At 31.8% G+C, this 24,056-nt stretch overlaps 3 protein-coding genes across 3 annotated transcripts; all 3 read left to right on the top strand.

The window, feature by feature from the left end:
• Window positions 1-1,181: 1,181 nt before the first annotated feature.
• On the top strand, window positions 1,182-2,237 carry LOC112591937. The gene has a single exon (XM_025335896.1). It carries the CDS (start codon window positions 1,182-1,184, stop codon window positions 2,235-2,237), a length of 1,056 nt encoding a protein of 351 aa, XP_025191681.1.
• Window positions 2,238-19,871: 17,634 nt separating this feature from the next.
• On the top strand, window positions 19,872-22,262 carry LOC112591936 (zinc finger MYM-type protein 1-like). The gene is made up of 5 exons (XM_025335895.1): window positions 19,872-19,947; window positions 20,412-20,483; window positions 20,744-21,094; window positions 21,194-21,955; window positions 22,222-22,262. Exons 1-5 carry the CDS (start codon window positions 19,872-19,874, stop codon window positions 22,260-22,262), a joined length of 1,302 nt encoding a protein of 433 aa, XP_025191680.1.
• A 34-nt stretch (window positions 22,263-22,296) lies between these two features.
• Window positions 22,297-22,998, top strand: LOC112591938 (zinc finger MYM-type protein 1-like). Its single transcript, XM_025335897.1, has one exon. The coding sequence runs from the start codon at window positions 22,297-22,299 to the stop codon at window positions 22,996-22,998; it is 702 nt and encodes a 233-aa protein (XP_025191682.1).
• Window positions 22,999-24,056: the final 1,058 nt, after the last annotated feature.

Below are 24,056 nucleotides of genomic sequence, written 5' to 3'. Positions count from 1 at the left end.
GGGAACATCTAAAGAACGTGTCCAACACATACTCTGCGAACTCGAATATCGAAAAATATGCGCAAGGTGGGTGCCCAAAATGCTGACAGAAGAAATGAAACAAAATCGCATAGAAATTTGCCGCCAACTTCTTTTGCGTTATGACCGTGAAAGAGATAATTTTTTAAATATTATTGTTACCGGAAATGAATCTTGGGTACATCATTATGACCCTGAAAATAAAAGACAGTCGATGGAATTTCGTCATAAGACTTCACCGGCACCAAAGAAGTTTAAAGTTCAAGCGTTAGCTGGGAAAGTGATGTTGACTGTGTTTTGGGATTCAAAAGGTGTGATCCACACTGAATACTTAGAGAAAGGATCAACAATAAATTCTATACGATGCATAGAGACACTAAAAAGGCTGAAAAAAAGGATGAAGCGTGTCAGACCAAATTTAACCCAACTTTTGCTTCATCACGACAACGCGAAACCTTATTGCAGCCGTGCCACAATGACAGCAATTGAATCACTGGGATTTCAAGTCATTCCACATCCACCCTACAGCCCGAATTTGGCACAATGTGATTTTTTTCTGTTTCCTAAGCTTAAAGAACATCTCGAGAGTACAAAATTCAATTCTGATAAGAAAGTTAAAGCTGAAGTTAAACGATGGTTCAATGCTCAACCCGTAAAATTTTATTTGGACGGCATTTCTAAGTTAGTAAATCGTTGGCAGAAATGTATCGCCTTAGAAGGTAGTTATGTTGAAAAATAATAGTATGTAAATAAAAATCATTCAATTTACTATACGTGTGTTTTTCATTAATATTATTCTATGAATAATACTTTTAAAACTACGCGTCAAGATGCATTACTTGTCAACCCACCCTCGTACGTGGGACACCTATATATATATATATATATATGTGTGTATAAAAAAAATATATATAATATAACCATACCGATAGCTGTTAACCGTAAGTTTCATTTATGTTTTTTTTTAGAAACATATCATACAAATTTGTGATTATGGACTTTGAATTTACGGTATTACAGGAAAATAAGCATGTTCTTATAAGCGGTTCGTTGTCCAACAGTTTGGATAGGTTTAAATTATAAAACATATAAACGTGCAAAACTGTTGACGGAATTAGATGATTTTGATGCAGATTTAGTACGCAGAACAGTGCATGATTTTTATGATAGAGGTGAGTATCCACCCAACAGCTTTAACAATTTTAACCGAAGTGAAGAAAAAGTGCGCTTGGGAAGCCTCTGTTTGGTCGATGCGTTCACTATTAAAAAATTTGAAATTTTCTTTCAAAAAGTGCAACGATGGTAGAAAATTTCTGATGAAAAGAAACGACATTGTCGAACTACGTGGTACATATTTAAGAAAAATATGTACGCTTCGCGAACAAAAAGATACCCGAACTGTTGTTTATTTAGACGAAACGTGGATAAACCAAAATCATAGTCAATCACGGATGTGGCAAAATGCAGAAGAGACCGCTGGACTAAAAGTTCCTACGGGCAAAGGAGGGCGTCTCATTATTTGCCACGCTGGATCTGCGAAGTATGGTTTTGTTAACGATTCAAAATTAATTTTTCGAGCTAATGTTAGCAACTTTGAAAGCGACTACCATACTTCTATGAATGCTGATGTGTTTAAAAATTGGTTTATTTCAATGTCTAACCACCTCGAAGAGCCGTCAGTCATCGTCATGGACAATGCGTCGTACCACTCAATGCTGATGGACAATTTTCCCAAAAGCAATAGCCGGAAAGCCGTTGTTGAAGAGTGGCTGAAAAATAAAAATGTTGATTTTTCTCCACAAGAACGGCTGTCCGAATTACGTGAGCGAGTAAAAAAACTGATTCCAAAGTATAAACGGTACGAGCTGGACGAGATAGCACTTCAAATGGGTCACGAAGTCATAAGGTTACCTCCCTACCATTGTCAGTACAACCCTATTGAGTTGATTTGGGCACAGGTTAAAGCGGAGGTAGCCAAAAATAACAACACATTCAAATTGGCAGATGTCGAAAAATTGGCGCACACGGCTATTGATGCAGTGACACAAAATGACTGGAAAAAATGTGTTGAACACGCGGAAAAAATTCAGAATGAAGACAACGAAAAGGAAATATTGAGGGATATCACATTGGAGCCAATTATCATCACATTAAAAGAGGACGACAGCGATTGGGGCGATGAAGAAAATGACGACGACATAATTGATGAAGAATGTTAGTTAAAATTATTTAAATGATGTACATATTTTATATAATTATTTTGAAAATATTTTTAATAATTTGTATTTTTTTATATGACTTGTACATACATTGTAATGAATAATTATTAAATGACATAATCATTATATTTTTATGAAAATATGTAAATACATTGCATTTAATAATTCAAAATACGCGCCTTTTTTTCACATTAGTTTGGAAAGCAATTACAGAAATTTGCCACCGGGAGCGTTCGCATCAGCGGCCACTTTTCATTCTCCCGACTTTAAAATCAAATTAATATATAATAATTGTGATGATAAGAGGGCGATACGAAAATACAAAATTCACACCCTAGCTTACGGGCAGTTTAGACTAGCATAAGTTTAAAAATAATTATATTTTAAATCTAGTATAAAGAACAATAAATGCCCCATCATAGAGATTTTAAGATTTGTAAACGTAATTATAACGGAAAACGATTAACATAAATAAATAAATAACACAAAACAAAACGTAACGTTTAAAAAAATATATGATACATAAATATATCATTAAATAAAACATAACGCAAAACAGTATATATTGTATTCAATTAAACGAAATAATTAATTTCCAATTATTTGATAATACTTAGTAGTTTTCAATTATTTATTCAATCCAAGAATTCTTTACGAACTATGTATTGTAATTTAATCTGTATCACATTTAATTAAATAAATAAAATAAAATAAAGTTATACAATACCTACTTAAAACTCAGAATAGGGAAATTATGTCCCTAAAAACCAGTCACCACAAACACCAGAAAACATGAAACACGACGCAAAAATGCATTTTCCATGCCACGAGATGTCAGAACAAGTAATACAGGAGTTCATTGGCCAAAGTTTACAGAAAAAAGAGCAAGATGTGAGGTGTGCAGTTCCAAATATGTGGAATCTAGACCATTTTCTGTGTGAAATCATTGTAAAGTGCATTTGTGTGTCAATGAGAAGAAAAACTGTTTTGCCGAATACCATGAGATGAATTAAATATAAAATTAATATTAATTTTTTTTATTATTTATAAATATTATTTTGTAAATAATGGTTTTATCAATAAATGTTATAAATTATGTTTATCAGGTTAAATCTTTTATTTATACTTAGGTATAATGTGTATTCATATTACAAATGTGCACTGTAGTAATAGAGAATATTTTATGCACATATTGTAAGATAATTATATTCGTGAAGGAGAAAAATATTCTATAATATGATGATTTTGAGTTATAGTTTTTTCCATAAACTTCAAATACGTTTAAAAACTTGTTTGAAATTTTAACTGTTTATATTTTTAAAAAATATAATTTAGAAATGTCCTTAATTTCATAATAAAAAATACATTGCTTATATGGGAAAAAAAATTGCTCTAAATGGCTGACGGGACTTTTAAGTCCAGACCGTAAATGACTGGCGGGACTCATAAGTCCCAGGACAAAAAAAGGATAATGGACTAAATTTTTATATATTTTCAAAATGTTTCCATTTTTAACATAGAAAAACATAAGGAATTGACAAAAATTTTTTTTAAGTTTTTTGGTTTTTCTAGGTTTGGTCTAGAAAGGGTTAACATATTTGCCTACCGTATTAATAATAACAATATATAAATCGTTTTTCGTAAACGATGATATAGCATTGAATTCAAATTTAACAACATCGATTACAGTGACCCATTTCTAATTTATGTACAGAAGACTGTCACCCTTTACCGACTTTATTATTTCAGTGTGTCATCTGGCACCAGAATAGTTATTATGCACAACAACACCATAACTCAAAATCCAGATGCTAAAATGGTTCATCTAAAAATATTATCAGAACAACTAGGAATTGGAATTGGAACTATTTATCAAACGATCTTGGAGTACAAACGGTCAAAACATTTCATCTCAATAGAACCAAAAAATTTAAAAATGTGAAGGATAAGGTAGATGATTTTGATAAATATGCAATAAGCGGAAGATACATAAATTTTGGTCTGATCGCGAGTTCCCAACATTAGACAAAATTCTTCAGTAATCAACGAAGATGAGGACTTACCCAATTTCTCTTGTACCTCACTGTATAGATTATTAAAATCTATGGACTTTGAGTACGTGAAGCAAGGTCGTAATAGCGCTTTAATAGAAGACTGAAATTGTTGATTGGCGAGGCGATATTTAAGGGCGATACGGCGATACCGAGAAGAGGGTCGACAATATATCTGGACGAAACTTGGGTCAATGCTGGTGACGTTCACACAAGGTTTGGTGCGATAAATCGATCAAATCAGCAGGGATGCAACTCAAAAGAGCCTTACAACCGGTGCAGTAAAACCAAGTGAAAGGAAGCGTCTTATTGTTTGCCATATAAGATCTGAAGATGGATTCGTCCCTGACAATTTGTTATGCTTTGAGTCTAAAACACTCAAGACTATCGATGAAATTAATGGTGAATGTTTCCGTGAATGGTTAGAAAGTGTTTTGCCTAGACTCAAAGATAACGCTGTTATTATTATGGATAACGCCCCTTATCACTCCGTAAAACAAGAAAAGTGCCCAAATTTGAATACGAGGAAAGCCGATATTATTGCGTGGCTCGAGAGCAAAGGAGAGGTTGTTGATAAGTCTATGGTTATTCGAGAACTAATTCCGATTGTCAATAGACTGAAGCCAATGCACAACAAATACGTGTTATAGTCGGGCTCACGAAAAGTGAGCGCTGGCGGCCGATGGGTGGTGCTCAAATTATGTCTGAGCCAGGGGTTCTCAGATTTTCTAGTATTGTTCTGTATTGCCGGGTGACGCTACGGTATGCGGTGCGTCTTATGGCATACTTCAAATACTTCGGCGGGAACGTATTCAATGAATTAACCTTTTATGTTAATAGCTGCCTGCAGCTGCCTTTCGGTAGAGATTGACCTCACATTTTGTATAACATTATTCATTATTCGTGAGCTCGTCTTGTTGAACGCACGTGCACAGTGAACAGTGAAATTTGTAATAGTGTGTTTTGATTTAAAACATTTCATTTTATAAACGTATATTTTGTTTTAAATTAATTTTGTTTTTGAATTCTTAAACATTAAAATGTCTTTTAAAATTAATGATACACGTAGTCAAACCAAAAAAGTTATTTTTCATGTATATAATTATTTCAAAGATCTAGCTAATTCGAATGATGAGGTTTTAAAAAAACATTTTATACAGACACAAAAAATAACTGCCGATGCTTGTGGTGTGTCTCTTATGACCGTAAGACGAGTTTGTGTAGAAGGATCTTCAACCAACAATAATCCGGATTCGCCACAACCAGGCCCATCATTTACTTCACCTAGAAAAACGTATAAACGTAAAAAGTATGCAACAGAACTGGACGATTTCGATAATGAGATAGTACGAAGAATCGTGCATGAATTTTACGAAAGAGGTGAATATCCTACATCAAAAAAAATTTTAAATTCTGCTCAACAAAAATTTAATTATAATGGTAGTCTCGCTTCAATGAAAAGATTGTTGATAAAATTAAAATTTTCGTACAAAAAAAGCAACGACGGACGAAAATTTTTAATGGAGCGGAACGATATTGTTGCTTTACGGTGTAAATTTTTGCGTACTATGTGTACACTTCGTAAAAATAACGATCCCCGTCCAGTCGTATATTTGGATGAGACTTGGGTGAATCAAAACCACTCTAGAAGTCATATATGGCAAAATGAGGAAAACACTGAAGGTTTTAAGGTACCTACCGGTAAGGGTGGTCGGCTCATTGTTTGTCATGCAGGTTCAAAATCACATGGATTTATAGAAGGGGCAAAAATGATTTTTCGGAGCAAATCAGGCAATATAGGAGATTACCATAGTCAAATGAATGCGGAAGTTTTTAGATCATGGTTTATAGAAATGTTGCAGTCTCTTGAAGAAGCGTGTGTTATCGTGATGGATAATGCTGCATACCACTCGATGTTAGTAGACAATTTTCCAAAAAGCAATGCCCGAAAATCCGATATTCAAGAATGGTTGACGAAAAAAAATATTAACTTTTCCAGTCTTGAAACTGTAGCTGAACTTCGTGAACGAGTAAAATTATTATAACCGACTCAGAAAAAATACGAGCTGGATGAATTGGCTCTTAAAATGGGACACGAAGTTGTACGGTTGCCACCCTACCATTGCCAATATAATCCCATAGAAATTATTTGGGCACAAGTTAAGCGCCAGGTGGCAACCAAAAATACAACATTTAAGATAGCTGATGTAGAAAAACTAATACACGAAGCCATCGATTCAGTGACAAAAGAAGATTGGATTAACTGCGTTCGTCATACTGAGAAAATACAAGAAGAAGATTACAAAAAAGAAATTCACAGAGAAGTTATTATAGAACCCATTATTCTAACAATTCTACCTGGTGAAAGCAGTACTGATGAAGATGAACTTTAACTATAAAATGTATGTAGGTACTTAATTTTTTTTTTACGTTTATAAATTGTAGTTACATTATTTTATAACAATTATATGATGTTTAATATTAGATATAATTTTGTAAGATACATATTTAAATAGTAACTGTAATTTATTTTTCTTAATCGTTAACATTTGTAAAAATATAACAAATTTTAATATGTATGTTGAATGATGATATAATAAAATACGTATATCAAATATTTAAAAAAACGCGCCAAATTGTTTTGGTTATCACTGATGTAAAACGGCCGTTGGAGATCGCTGTATTCAGCGCTCACTTTTCGTGAGCCCGACTATAGATGAAATGGTCAAGACACATAATAAAGATGTACTTCGTTTACCACCATATCATTGCGAGCTCAATCCGATTGAACTCGCATGGTCCAGTGTAAAAAATTATGTGAGAAAGAATAATACCACTTTCAAGCTGCAAGATGTCAAACGATTATTAATCGAAGGCGTTCAAAGGGTAGATTCTGAGACGTGGAAAAATTTTATTAAACATGTAGTTGACGAAGAAGACAAATTGTGGAACATGGACTTCATTGTTGATGAGTTGACGGCTAAACAAGAACCATATGTTTTGAATCTGGGCCCCGATGACTCGGACTCAGAATCGGACTCGGACTCAGATTCAGACTTGGACTCAGATAACGACGTCAGACCTCTTTCAGACGAGTAAATTCATTTGTAAATTATGTATTATTATTTTTGACTATGATTATTGTAATTGTATTATTGTTTTTAGTATTATATTTGAATTATCGTTTTCCACTATGATTAATATTATATTTTTATTATTGTTTATTTGATTATTACCTACAGTATAATTGTGTTTTTATGATTTTAAATATTCTTATTAGGCACTTTTGTCTCAAAAAATATTGTTAGGATTTGACGAAAATTTTTCTGTAACAAAAATTTCGTAGTGACAAACAACACCAATTCACCGCAGTCGCAATACAACACTACAGCTACAACACCTTGGCCTTACTATAGTACGGCCAGCGAAAAATGAGCCGCGACCGTTACAATCCTAGTGGTCAATTTTAGCGTAACCAGGGGTTCTCCGTTTGAAACTATTGGCGCGCTATTGAAAAAGTCAGCTGACATTTTTCACGCGTGTCCCTACATTATATTTTATGATTTTACGAGTCCCTTAAATAAAGCACAGACTCTATGATGAGGACCCACGACCAAATCAGTGTGACCACTATTTGGCCATACGATTTCATCACCCGTAATACGAATAAAGTCATACTGATTATCGACTGCGCGCCAACAATATGATCCTTCCTTTTGAATTATAAAATACATAATATATCCAGCTGCATTCCTAAATACAAAAAATAGGTTACCCTGCCGGGTGTTTCAAGACAATAGGAGTAGGGAAAAAATACGCTAGCGGCTAGTACGTCCACAACCGTTGACCCGTGAGTTTGTGTGTACGTTTTATGGATTTGCCTGTGTTATAAGTATTTTACAAGTTTTTGTTCGCGTTTTTTTTAAAAAGTGCTGTATATCAATATTTTTATAATGGAATCTCGACAGGATATTCATTCCCAGACGAAAAAAGTTATTTTTTGTGTTTACAATTACTTAAAAGAATTGGCTCCTGACATAAATCATCCTGAATTTGCTATTTTTTTTTCGTAAAACTCGTGAAGTAAATGTAAACAAAATGTTACTTTTACACTTGTTTATTCCATTTATTATTATATATAAATTTAATTTCTTGTATTCATTGTTTATATCATGTTGCACTTATAATTTTGTAAAATGTTGTAAAAATAATAATAAATTTCAGTAATATATTAACGATTTGATATTAATTTAGGAAATTGATTACCGTATAACAATATTCGGCACATTTTAGGAAACCCTGGCTCATCAACATACATTAGCTTATTACTTAGTAATTAATTGGTTAATATTTTTTTTTTTTTTTTATGGAATTAATTGATTCAGTGAGTATAAAATTATCAAATGGGTTGAAGATAAAAAAAAAATAAAAAAAACCTGGGCCTGTGGTGGTGCCATTGCAAAATGTGTCTGGGCACTGAAAAGGTTAACTGTTAAAAATATTGTACTTTTTTTTACGTTATGTACATTATTTATTTGTTCGTATCTTTTTAAAAAATTAATTATAACAAAATAACCATATTATTAAATTCTGATAAATGTATGAATATATTTCAAAAAAAAGCGGGTTTTTAGTTTGCTAATTTGATAACCACTTTAGAAAAACGGCAGTTCGGCGCGTGACGATCAGCGATCATTTTTCGTGCTCCCGACTATAGTGAAGCCTCTTAGTGATACATTGTTCGAAGGTATTGATTGGGTTTTCCAACAGGATTCTGCGCCAGGCCACAAAGCAAAAACAACGCAAGAGTGGCTTAAAAACAATGTTCCGAATTTTATAAAAGCATCTGACTGGCCCTCTGCAAGCCCAGATTTGTACCCGCTTGATTATGGGCTATGGAACATTTTAGAGGAGAGAGCTTGTAAAAAACGACATGCAAATTTGGAGTCATTAAAACGAAGCATCGTGAAGGCAGCTGCGGAAATCCCCTGGAAACTATTCGTACATGTATTGAGCAGTGGCCGGAAAGATTACGTCGTTATATTGAAAAAGAGGGGGGGCATTTTGAGTAAAATTGATATGGTTAGAATTGTTATTATGTACACTTTGCAAATATATAAATATAATTACTGTACAATGCGTTGTTCTTGAGTAATGTACGTTTAAAGTACTGACAGTATTTATATCTAGATATTGTTTATTTTATTATACAGTAATTAAATATTTGATTTTTGTCATATACAGGGTGGGGCAAATCAAACAGTGCAGTTTTGAAAGGTTGGTACTTCACGTGTGGTGGGGATAGTACGATTATGGTGGTTTCATTTCGTCGGGCAGGCCATGCCGTTATTATTCATTACCATGGTTTGGTCTGGTGAACAACGTGGCTTTGCCGTCCGTACGTTTTTTGAAAATGGCCGATCGTTCTTCGCAACTCAGCGAGCGTTCCGGCTGCAGTTTAACCTTGCGCGTCATGATACCGTCCCTCACCGTAATGTTATCGCGAATTGGGTGCGTACATTTGAAAAAACTGGATCTACATTAAGACTTAGAGGTTCAGGAAGACCCAATACGGCAAGAACACCCGAAAATTTGATAAGAGTGAGTGAAGCTATTGTGCAGTCGCCTACGCGTTCTGCCCGGAAACATTCAATTGCATTGGGCATTTCTAATTAATCGGTCAGTAAAGAGGATTTTGCACCAAGACTTATTCTTCCACCCCTACAAAATTATGATTGTCCAAGAGTTGATTCCACTCGACTATGAAAATCGCATGAATTGCTTACAAGAAATGTTGAACCGGATCCATGTGAGGTCAACATTTTTCAGTAGTGACGAGGCTCACTTTCATCTCAGTGGGGCGGTGAATAAGCAAAATTTTCGCTATTGGGCAGAAAATAATCCACGGCAAATTCACGAGAGACCTCTTCACTCTCCAAAAGTGACCGTGTGGTGTGCGATTTCAAAATTTGGGGTGATTGGGCCTTATTTTTTTGAGGAGAATGGACAAACCGTAACTGTCAACGCTGAACGTTACGTTTCCATGTTAGACAATTTTTTTGAACCTCAATTGGAAGAGTTAATGGAAGAAACAAATATGGGGAACATCTGGTTCCAACAGGATGGGGCTACAGCATATACTGCTCTCGAGTTTCAATGACGAAGCTGCGACAGATGTTCCCTACACATCTCGTCTCTCTGAGGGGTGATTTGAGGTGGCCTGCGCGCTCACCAGACTTGAGCATTTGTGATTTTTTCTTGTGGGGCTACCTCAAGGAAAAGGTTTTTAAACATCAGCCTCACACGTTGGAAGACCGAATTAGGGAGGAAATTGGCGCTATACCAGTCGAAATGTGTCAAAATGCGGCAGAAAATTTCAGAAATCGCCTTCATCAGTGTATCGCTGCTGGCGGCCATCATCTTTCTGAAGTCATTATAAAAAATTGATATATAAAACGGCATGATGTACTGAAAAAAATTAAATAAATATAATTTCTGTAAGTTGCGTAGTTTTTTTTTAATAGCCTTTCAAAACTGCACTGCCTGTTTCGCCCCACCCTGCATGATTATATTAATAAATGACATATAGCTAAAGGTCATAGTTATTTATTTTATTATATAAATATTTAATAATGATTGCTTGGAAGCATATCATTACAATAGTTTGGATTATTTTAATTATAAGACTATGTTAGTTCGAAATAAATATCAATGTATTATTTTAAAAATAAAATATACAATTCAATAAAAAAATCGTAGAATATGGATCGCTATATCTTTCCGAAGTATTCCTTTAAAAATAAAATGAAATATACAACTCGAGAAAAAATCATGAAACATATATTTCACTTTGCCTTCATCAGTCGTCCTGTTAACTGTAGCTCATTTTTGTTATCGTGTTAAAAATAATTCCATTTCACATTTTCATATCATCGTTTACACACTTCATTATTTTTATACAACTGAAAACATATCATGGATTAGGAATCACGTAAGAATATGTTTATTATATTATTTTGTGTTATATACTTATATTATTATTATTTTTTAATCAGTTAACGAAGAATTATTCATATTATTGAAAAAAACACTAGAGGAAAAATTAGAAGATGTATGCGATGTGGATTGTAATATTTCAAAAATGTGCAAAGATTGTAGGAGTAGAAAGGCTTTTTTTTTTGTGAAAAATACCATTTAATTAATAATTCGTTGTGGTTTAATGTAATTAGTAGGAATTTTTACAAAATTAATTTAACATGGTTAATAGAAAAAATTGCAATATATTCAAGTTATGATTTTGAAGTGATAATGCGCGAGTTGTATGAGAAAGTATATGAAATTGAATGCGATAGTGGACACGCTTTCTGGAAGGAAAAAAGTTTAAAAAAATGTATAGCACGTAAAAAGAAACCTGTTAGTGATAATTATTGAGATAATTTAATTTTTTTGATATTAGAGTTAGTAGAATGCAACAAAGTAGAATTAAGTTACATAATTAATAAATATGATTTATGTATAAAATTAAAAAATACAGTTAAGAAAAATATATTTTTAGATTCTTTAGATATAGTTTATAGTAATAAAAAATAATTGTAATTGAAAATGATTCCTGTTGATATGTGCCAGAAGGCGGTTGAAAACTTCAGGAAACGCCTCAATCGGTGCAACGCTGCTGGAGGCCATCATCTTGCTGATGTGATCTTCAAAACTTAAGTGAAAAAAATGGGATGTACTACTGAACCAAATAAAATAAACCGCATTTTTCAAAGTTGCGCAGTTTTTTTTTAATACCCCTTAGAAACTGCACTATTTGTTTCGCCCCATCCTGTATGTTAAGTCAAAAAAAATATATTTCTGCTTTACTTAAGTGTTCTGTTAAAACCGCATAGTGTTTTGCTGACTTTTCAAAATAACTTAGTAATAGTAACTAACATTTTGTAAATATCATACTGAGTTCACCCATAAATATACATGCTTTCTATTGTCAATACTAATCACTAGGGCTGGGATTTCGATGCACTTAGCATTGTTTTTCAAAGCTAACTGTGCAATGCTCATCTTGTCACAGATTTGTTTTATGTACTGAGTTAGTTCTAGATACAATCTTAAACTTATACAACCTAAATTTGTACCATGCTTTTTTCACAACCTTTCAAATGATGACGCACATTTTTTGTCACAGAATTAGGTTATGAGGCCATTACCACTAAGGTTATTGCGAATAGCGAGAAAATATTCATAATGTTTTCGAAGAAATTTTGCGCGATAAGCAATTTTTAAATAATAAGTGTGGTTTTAAATATTTTTTAATGCAATAACTTCACTGGCCTAGAAATATGTCAAGTTTGTAAACAATGAGTTAAATATATGCCATGTTTGGGGATTAAGATAACAATTGTGTAACATATTATAACTTTAAGCATATTATATCTAGAGTAAGATAACAACAACATTAAACATAATGTAAGAACACAATATATTTATTATATAAGGAGAACTGGATAACCAAGAAAGGGATCAGTGGTGGTGATCGTGTGTCAGCTACCACCAGAATCCGTGTGTTAATAAAGAATTTTAATATACATGCTGTTGGTACATAAAGGGCCAATTGGTTCGCCAAACCACTTTTTTTGTCTGATAAATTGATGCGACAATCGGAATGAGGAACACCATTTGAAATAATCACAAAAAAAACGTTATTATCGACCGACCAATGTTTAAACCACATTTACTGACGAAGGTCAAAGAAATAAAGGGGCAATATATGTCATAATATGTTGTCGACAATATGGTCAAAGACGTCAAGCATAATGTATTGACATTACCACCCTACCATTGCAAATTGATCCCGATAGAATTGGCATGGGCAATGGGTAAAAGGCTATGTCAAACAGCATAATACTTCGTTTAAAATTGTTGACGTTGAGGTTCTTTTGGAACACGACAATTGAAAGGGTTACCATCGAAAATTGGTAAAATTATAGAAAATTTAGAACCATGACGGCTGACACTTCTACATCTGACGATGACTTGGAATTTCTTTCACAATTTATTTTGTACATAATAAGAACTTATAAATATTTTTTTGACAATCATTGGTCAGGAAACCAGAGAAGAATTGATCGCATTACGACAATTATCGAGTCGAGTGATAAATTAATTTTGTGAACAAAACTCTGAGATTAACAAGGAACTGTGGCGAGCTTTTACAGTACGGTACACACTTATGTTAAAAAGCAAAGCACCGTATGCAAGGTATAGGAACCCACCCGTTGCTCATTAGCAGAACAATATGAGATGTGTATAGATTGAAGATTAAGATAACAATTGTGTAACATATTATAACTTTAAGCATATTGTATCTAGAATAAGATAACAACAACATTAAACATAATGTAAGAACACAATATATTTATTATATAAGGAGAACTGGATAACCAAGAAAGGAGTCAGTGGTGGAGATCGTGTGACTCGGTTACTACTAGACACCGAGTGTCATTAAAGAATTCTAATACAGGGTCCGGCATGCAGAAGTCATGACACGAAAGTAGAGGGCGTTTGTTTAGGCTGTGGTGGGAGTAGCGGAGTGGGATTGCGTGCGTTGTGTAGCTTCGACGTTGCCATTTTCAGTATCCAACATGTCATGGTCGGATAAACAACGTGCGCTCGTTGTGAAGTGTTTTTTTCAAAATGGCGAGTCGCCTATAAAAACGCAGCGCGCTCTGCGCACAACGCTTGGCCTTGGTCGACACGATCCTGTTCCCAGCTGCAGAACAATTAAACGTTGGGTGGATAATTTTAATGAAACTGGATCTACTGAAGACAAAAAGAGAAGTGGCAGACCCCTTACAGCCAGAACCCATGAAAATGTTGAGGCTGTAAGGAACTCCTTTCTTAAGTCACCTCATCGTTCGGCCAAGAAACATGCAAGCGCCCTTGGTTTATCAGACCGATCAGTGAGACGAATTTTGCATCTCAACCTTAAATTCCATCCTTACAAAATGGCTAAAGTCCAGGAATTACTACCCAGGGACCAAAAAACTCGAGTGGAGAGTTGTCGAAGAATATTGGACACAATTCCGGTGAGTGCATTTTTGCTTACAAGCGACGAAGCTCATTTTCACTTGTGTGGAACTGTGAACAAGCAAAACATGCGATACTGGGCACCTGAAAACCCCCACGAGATTCATCAAAGCCCTCTACACAGTTTAAAAGTCACTGTTTGGTGCGTAGTTTCCCGTTTTGGGGTTATTGGCCCTTATTTTTTCGAAGAGAGAGGCCAAACAGTGACAGTCACTTCTGATCGCTATGTGGCCATGTTGAGGGACTTTTTTCAACCCAGACTCGCAGAATTCAAGAGAGAAATTGACGAGGAAAGCTTAGATGAGGTTTGGTTCCAACAGGACGGCGCTACGGCCCACACAGCCACTCGATCAATGGCATTGGTGCGCGAGCTCTTCCCGGCCCGTGTCATCTCCCGCAGAGGGGACATTAATTGGCTCCCAAGGTCTCCCGATCTCGCCCCCTGTGATTTTTTTCTGTGGGGACACTTAAAGGCAGAGGTCTACAAACACCGTCCTAAAAACTTGGAAGAACTTAAAGCCGCAATAATTCAAGAAATCGCAGCAATTCCACGGGAAATGACCGAGCGAGCTATGCGAAGTTTTCGTTTCCGCCTTCAAGCCTGTATCACCAACGAAGGTCGTCATATGCCAGAAGTTGTTTATCATACATAAATTGCACATCTTATGGAATGTATTAAATATAAAAAATATTGAATTAGAGTACGTTTTCGTGTTTTTATTGAACTTTACTTTCGTGTCATGACTTCTGCCGGACCCGTTACCTACATATGCTAATGAACTTTTTTAGATGTTCCTATTTTTTCTGAAGAAATTCAACCAACCAACAGCATTTTAATACATGAAGGTAAATTTATAAATATTTGACTAATAAATTATGATTATGTATATCACAGATAATTGTGTGCTCAGTGTTTAAAATATAACCAATGTTTCTTTAGGTGAAGAAACATTTTCCTTGTTCATTTTACTTTGAAATAGTCAATATATGTATGATTTTGCCTATATTTGTACATTTTTTTTTAGTTACTACAAATGAAAAAAAATTCTCCAATCAATAGTACAATTAATTGTGATGGTATATGAACTGGGACTATTCTTATCACCAAAAAATAATGCGACAACTGCTGAAAAGCTTAGTTTTTTGAAGAACCATCCAATTCATCCTTCAGGGGATCTAAATAAATTACCATTTGATCCATATACTTAGTATCATAGAAAAATACCTAATTTACAAATAGTTAAAAGAAATTGGCTATCGTATTCAATTATTATAAACAAATTGTACTGTTTTATATGCACTTGTTACAGTGATTCAGAAAGTCCTTTTAGAAATGGCATTACACCATGCAGAAAAACTGTTTATGAAAAAGTAGAAGTACACGAACAAAGTAAATCACATCAAATAGCTCTTATGGCTTACTTATTAGCGAAAAAAAATCTAGACATAGAATCAAGAATTAAGAAATTGCACTCTTCTGATGTGGAACAAAAGAGACAAGTATTAAAAAGAATTATTGATATTATAATTTTTATTGGTTCTCAAGGTCTTGCAGTTAGAGGAAAAAATGAATCAGCTTTTTCTCTTGAAAATAAAGATAATCATGGAAATTTTCTGGCATTAATTTTATTTTTGGCCAAGTATGATTTAGTACTCTCACAACATGTCACTCAATCTATTAAAGATAGTAAATGCAGAAAAGATTCTCAATCTACAAGTAAAGGTCGTAGAAATTTAATTACTTTTCTATCAAAAACTACTGTGGATAAATTGGTCAAAATTTGTGGTAACCGAGTGAAGTTGGCAATTAGTATCATGTTAAAGAGGCAAAAAAATTCAGTATAGAAGTTGATTCTTGTCAGGATATTGGAGTAGTTGATCAAGTAGCCATTTGTGTACGGTATGTCAGAAATGGTCTTGTCAACGAACGTCTGATTTCTATGATAGCAATTCACAATACATCTGGAAGACAGTATTTTGAAATTATTAAAAAAGGTGTTTTTTGATTTGGGAATAGATATGAAAACAGTTATCAGTTCAGCTTTTGATGGTGCCAGCAATATGTCAAGTAAATATAATGGTCTTCAAGCTGCTTTAAAAGAAATTGCTCCTAGTATGATTTACACACATTGTTATGCTCATGTTCTGAATCTGGTAATGGTTGCTGCATGTTCAAGTTGTTTAAAAGCTCACATTTTATTTGGGCTTTTGGAAAAAGCTGCTGTTTTTATTGGAAATTCATTTAAACGAGTATCAAAATGGACTGAAAATTTAAATGAATTGGTGGAAGGTCGTGATAAACAGAGAAGACTTCAAAAAATTGGAGTAACAAGGTGGTGGGCATAAGATAGAGCATTAGATACAATATTTCATGTTCAGCGGTATGTTGTGTTATTAAAAACGCTTCATTACATTGCATATAGTAACAATTTGAAGCTCAGTCAATTATGAAAACTTTTCTACAGTTTGATATTATTCTAACAGCTTTTGTTTTTAAAAAATTATTTATGTACACTACACCAACCAGTAAATACCTTCAAACTATTTCATTAGATTATTTATTTGCACATCAAATGTTAATAGGTCTTCAAAAAAAATTTTCAATAATGGGCCATAACTCTGAGTCAGCATTTAATGATATTTATGAAGATGCTTTTTCATTTGCATCTTCTGTTAATAAAAGTTTGTTTGTTATTGAAGATTTTCAGTTTGAAGTAGAACAAACTCTTCCACAGAAATGCAAACGAACTATTGGAAAAAAACATGATGAAAATGCCAGTGATGAATCAAATACTGTGTTCCTATCTGAAAAAACATAAGTTTAAAGTAAATGTTTATCAGGTGGTTTTTGATACAGTATCCACTCAACTATTAAATAGATTTCATGATACTAGTGATTTAATGCAAGACGCATCATCCAAAGGATGATCCAAGAAGATTCAATATATTCAAGGATAATAACAGTTTACCAGAAAATGCTTTAAAATCGCTATCAAAAATAAGTGGAATAAATAAAGATTGTTTAGTTGATCAATTGAAGTCATTTGCAACTACATATTTTAGTCAACTAAATAGCAGCCCATCATATAACTTAAATCAACTTCAAATGAATCAAATTCTGATTCTGAAGAAATATCAGATAACGAAGAAGAAAATTACATAAAACCGTGTGCTTTTGAAAATTATTGTAAGAAGTGTATACCATGTGTTTGCAAATTCTTAAGAGATTTTAATTTACATAGTAGTGCCTATACTGAACTTTATATTGCATATGAGACTCTCCTAACCATATCATTTAAACAAGTAACATGTGAAAGAAGGTTTTCAAAATTAAAAATGCTCAAAACTCGTTTGAGATCACTCATGGGTCAAAATCTTCTAGAATCCTTATTACTATTAAATTGTGAATCAGATATAATATTGAAATGGGATTACGATTCCATCATAGATGAACTAGGAAATACCTCAAATGAATTAAAAAGAATTTTATTTTAAATACCTAATTTATAAATTATAAAACTTTTATAATTTTTATTTGAACAATAAAAGTATACATTTTATGTATTTATATTTATGATTTCATTTTTAATGATATGTAAAATATGTAATAAGTAATAATCCAGTTGTACCTACGTCTTTATAAAAGTAAGTATTTTATCATTTTAAATATATGTATTTTGTATACCTCTTAGCTACCATCTTACAATATATAAGTTATTTTACTAATAAATTACTATCTTTATTGTTATATGTTGTCTACGGCGTCTACGGCCTACGGTATAATTATGTCGTATAACACACGTATTTTATCTCTACGTCATAATATTAAGGAATTTACCTATATATTTAATTAAAATATGAATAATGAATAAATAGGTACATAAATGTAGAATATAATTTTGTATTGAAATTTGAAGCTAATTTTTTTTATTCTTTAATAAGATAATAACCTTTAAGCCGCAATGAACATAGTAGTGTGATGGCCCATGAGTTCATAATTTATTGTAGGTATTGTAATTATTCATATTGAGTGTTAAGTATGTTAAAATACAATTAGGCAATTCAAGTTCATTTATCTTTTATAAGTAAATTACCCATTTAAATTTAGATATGCTTTTGTATGATTTTTCTTAATTCATTATTAATTTAAACGGGTTTTTTTTTTTTAATATGATTCTAAATAGGTAAATGTAAATTATTTTTTTAATACCAATTTTTTTGTTGAAATTATGTAGTAATATTTTATGATCCATAATATTTAATGCTTTTGCTAGATCCAAAAATACAATATCATTTTATTTCCAAATGGGTTATAAATATAGCTTGATATAGATAATTTTATAACCTACTGTTGCAATTATTTGTGCTTTTACCAAGTCTAAAATCAAATTAAGTACCTATTAGATTATGATTTTCAAGGTAATCGACTAGATATTCTTTATTATTATTTTTTGAATTGTTAGATGGTTGTGAGATTGGGAAAATCATTTCAATGTTAATTTGCTACCCATTTTGTGTATTGACAATTGACATTAATACATTATAACTTTTTTAAAGCATTTTGGTATATCTAAGTCTTAGATGTCATGAAAGCTAGATTAAAAATGTGCAATAGTGTACCTATGTATTTATTAGGGCAGGGATGGGCAACTCAAAGTTACTATAGGGCTAATTTTTAGAAATTTAAAATATAGCGGGCCAGAACATAGAAAGCAAAAAAAAAAAAAGGTCATTCAAAATATACCTTTTGAATAGCACATTTATTTTGTATATAATGAAATAGGACATAAGGACATAGGTTAAAATTCTATACCTATACCTAATGCAATTTGAAAATTTAGTGCGGGCCAGATAAAAAAGGCTCGCGGGCAGTGCCGCAACAATAGGGGAGGCAAGGTATGCAATGCATTCCCTGGCCAGGTTTTATGTTATGGTGAGGGGCCCATCATCAAAGCGAAAAATTAAGCAAGTTATTATTTAAAAAAAAAAAAAATAGAAAATGTACATTCTATATTTCTATAATAGATTAATGTCACAATCAACCGCCAAATGTTGAATAAATATCCGATAATTTTGAGACCACTGATAACTGATAATCTTTGTTTACATGTACGATGGTAATTCACATTTGAAAATTAAAAATAGGTTTATTTATAACTCTCAACATAGACACACACAAACAAACGCTCGGGCCATGGACACACAACACATTTATTATGATATAATATCAGTAATCAGTATACTTAATGCCTACTAAAATTGTAATTCGTTAATCGTTTATCTTTATGATTATTATTATTACATAAATTCTCGAATACTTCATGAGCATTGAGCACCTCAGCACGATGGAATAAAGAAATCTAGTAATACTTTAATGATAATATTGCGGTGATACTCGTTGAATTTGATCATTTTTGTGTGTTATACTTAATTTTTAACTTTTGTAACTGAGTCAAGTTTATTGTTAATCGTTATCGTTTTATTAAAACTTCTGTGAAGAATGATGAAACCAAAAGTCCTTAGTAGTGCGGCTAAAAGGAAGAAAAATAAAGAGCAAAAAGAAATTATTTTAAAAAGTAATAAAAAAATTAAAAATTATTTTAAACCGGATCAACTTGAACAAAGTAAGCTTTATTAGAAATATTTCATTTTTTTAGTTTAATTATTTTTATTATATTACAAATTGCAAAGCATACACATAACTAGATATAATATAGTAAACCAATACAATAAATTACTGCGAATATTGTAATTTTAGTAGCTACTAGCAGCATTTCTAACTATATTCACATTATAACTCCTTATTAAAAAAATATTGCATTACCAATACTCAAATATTGTAAAATACTGTGTTTTTATATTTTATGTTATGTTAATTTATAAAAAAATATAATGAATAGTTGGTATATGTTTTTCAAACATTTATTTTCAATAGTCTTACATTTTTTAACTAAGCATTTATAATATGTTACATTGATTTATATAACAATTTAAGTAAATAACAGTAAATAATCCATAAGGTTTTTAAAATTTATTTTAGATGAAAATAACCATCTAGGACATGGAGTTGAATCAGATATTATATTGGACACTGAATCATCTGCTATACATGGTAATAAAATAATATATTTTGTGTTAGCGTTAATATGTATAATCATGACATTTTATGTATTGCTTAGGAATTCTGTACAGTATCTGACTATTTTTAAATATGTGTATAATATTTATTTTTTTTACAAGCATTTTTGGGTATTTTATGCAATAACTAAGAATTTCTTAATATGACAAACCTATTTATTTTTATTTTACTGACTTGTTTTATTAAACTTATTTATTATTGTTTATTTTAATCAATTGTTTTTGTTTTTTTAGTGGCAAATACTACACTTGATTTGAATTCAGAATACCCTACTGATAGAGGTAAATTCTCTGACAACATTACTGATTCTAACTTAAAGAAACAAATCATCGCATATGGTCCATGTAAGCCAACAAACAAATATCTTTTGAAAAATGTCAGTTTAAAAAATTCTGGTCGTTCTTTTTCAATTGATTATTATCACTTGACTACTATAACTGGAATGAAAATTCCAAGGCAATGGTTATGTTTTTCAGTTATAATGAGTAAGGTATACTGTGAAACTTGTTGGCTCTTTGCCAACAGATTAAACGCAAATTTCAAGTATAACTGGATTCATGGTATATGTGACTGGCAAAATTTGAGTACTAAAATAATGAAACATGAAAAATCCCATCAACACTTAGAAGCTGTTCAAATACGATTACTTTGGATTAAAAATGAAACAATTGAATAAAATGTAGAAAAACAAATATCGATTGAAGCTCAATTTTGGAAAGATGTTTTGACCAGATTAATAAAAATTATTCTAAGTCTTACTGCTGGAAACTGTGCATTAAGAGGAAATGAAGGGAAAAAAAATACTGATTCAGAAGGAAATTTTCTACGCACCGTTAAACTTATTGCTGAATATGATCCTGTATTGAACAAGTTACTTTACAATGAAGAGATTAAAATAAAATATCTTAGTTGGAAAATACAGAATGAGCTCATAGAACTTTTGGCATCAAATGTTAAAAAAATAATCTGTGACGAGATTCGAAATGCTCAATGCTTTACTATAATAATGGACTCAACCCAAGATATCACAAAAGTAGACCAGGTTAGTTTAATTATAAGATATGTTATAGTTGATTATGAAGAAAAATCTTTTAAAATAATGGAATCTTTTTTGGGATTTTATCCATTAATCAAGCATGGTGCTGAAGATCACGTTAATTTAATTTATGAAATATTGAACAATTGTAAATTGGACATAAAAAGATGTAGAGGTCAAGGGTATGATGGGGCATCAGTTATGAGTGGTGCATATACTGGTGTCCAAAAAAGGATTTCAGATATTGTACCAAGTGCTTCCTACATTCATTGCACAGCTCATAACCTCAATTTGGTTATTTCTGATATTGCTAAAAGCTCTCAAAAAGTAGCTTTATTCTTTGATATTGTACAAGATATATTTCTGTTCTTTAGCAAGAGTGCACCTAGATGGACATCATTGGCTTTTGGTAAGAAGACCGCAGATCAAATAAGAAATAAAGTATTAAAAAAAGTGTGTGCCACTCGATGGGAAGCAAGACACAACGCGGTGCATTCACTAAAATTTAATTTTATAAATGTTTTAAAATCGTTAACTAATATATTATTAACAAGTGACAAAACTGATGAAAAAAATAGAGCCAAATCACTGAAAAAAATAATGGAATCATTTGAATTTGTTATGTTAATGACCATATGGGAAAATATTTTAAAACCTTTATCAATTGTATCAAAGGTATTACAATCACCACAAACCAATCTTCACAAGGCATGTGATTTATTGCAAGGAACAATTTTGTCAATTGAAAAAATGAGAGATGGTTATGATGAACTTGTTGTATCAGCTACTGGATTATGCCATAAATGGGGTATATCTATAACAAAACCTACAACCCGTAAAATATATTCAAAACAATACTGTGGAGAAATTCAAGGAGATAAACGATTAGATGTGCCTGAAGAAAAATTTCGTATAGCAATTTTTTATCCTCTCATTGATACAGCTTTATTTCAGTTACGTGATCGATTTAAAAGACTTCATTCCGTTTCAAGAAATTTTGAATTTTTACTTCCACAAAATATAGTTACTATGAAAGAGTCAGAAATAGTTAAATCTTGTTATGATTTCATATCATTTTACAATAACGATGTGACATCAGATTTAATAAGACAACTAATTTCATTAAAAGAATTTATTAAAAATACAAAAATTCAAACTATTCAAGAATTGACATCTTTTATAATTGAATATGATCTTTCATCTCTTTACAGTGAAATTCTCACAGCTTGTATTATATATTTAAGTCTCCCAGTTACTGTAGCTACGGCCGAAAGGTCATTTTCCAAATTAAAACTCCTAAAAAATTATCTTCGGAATTCTATTTCGCAAGATAGATTAACTGGCATAAGTATACTTAACATAGAAAAATCAAGGACAAAAGAACTAGATATTGAAAAATTGATAAATGACTTTGCTAATTTGAAGTCAAGAAAAAAAAACTTTTTAAAGTAAAATCTTTGTATAATACCTATAAATTATAATAGTACCTATTGATTGTTTATTTTTTGTTATTTAAATTTGAATATAATATTGTTTAATAAATGAATTACTTTTTATTAATTATTTGACTATTTGACTACTGATAACTGATGTATTGTTGGAGATTTGTTTAAAAATATGATGAACTTAATATAGCCACATTACTATACTGCTTGTCAAGCAGTATAGAGCTTGAAAAGTTTTAAAAATTTAGGGCCATACATTTTGTCTAGTATTAGGGATCTGCCAAAGGTTATCTGTGCACTGACTTTTTTTCATTATACTGTATAATGCAAGTACAGGGGCCCCATAAAGTTTTTAGCATCAGGGCCCTACAAAACCTAGTTGCGGCACTGCTCGCGGGCCGCCAGTTACCCACCCCTGTATTAGGGGAATAATGATAAATGATAAGGTTAATATGGTTTAATTAAAATCTATAATAATAAACTAATAAGTTATATAATTATTTGTCAAGGTACATAACATTATATTTTTAACTTAACCTAATAAAGTACCTAATTAAATAATTTTCTTTCATTTTTATTTTTTCTTTAATATCCACCCATATAATAAAGATGTAATATAGGTTATGTGTACAAGTATTTTAAAATTTTGTGGAGATAGACAACATGGACTTTTTTTAGAATGTTTTTGATTATTATATAGAATATAAGTAACTAATTAAAATACATATTTTTAGTATCTTTTGTTCTGATTGATAAGTTAACTAATATATATCTTATTATATGTAAATTTTTGATAGAACAATATTCTAAATATCATAAATACGATTAAAAGTAATCGTTCTAAACGACGAAAAACTCAAGAAGAACTGAGAACAATTACAATATTTATTCAACAATAATGTTGATAAATTTAATGACCAGTTATTCTACTAATTCAGAGTCCCTTCAGATACTATCTTCTGACACCGACATTTATCAATTTACAGTTATCTAATAATCAAAATTTAAATGATATTACCTGAAATAACCAACTAGCAATACGTAACCGAACCGAAGTACAACAGA

This window comes from Melanaphis sacchari, unplaced genomic scaffold (assembly GCF_002803265.2).
Source record: "Melanaphis sacchari strain LSU unplaced genomic scaffold, SCAv2.0 Contig149_pilon_pilon, whole genome shotgun sequence".
NCBI lineage: Eukaryota > Metazoa > Arthropoda > Insecta > Hemiptera > Aphididae > Melanaphis > Melanaphis sacchari.
This window is presented reverse-complemented; position numbering and strand designations above follow the sequence as displayed.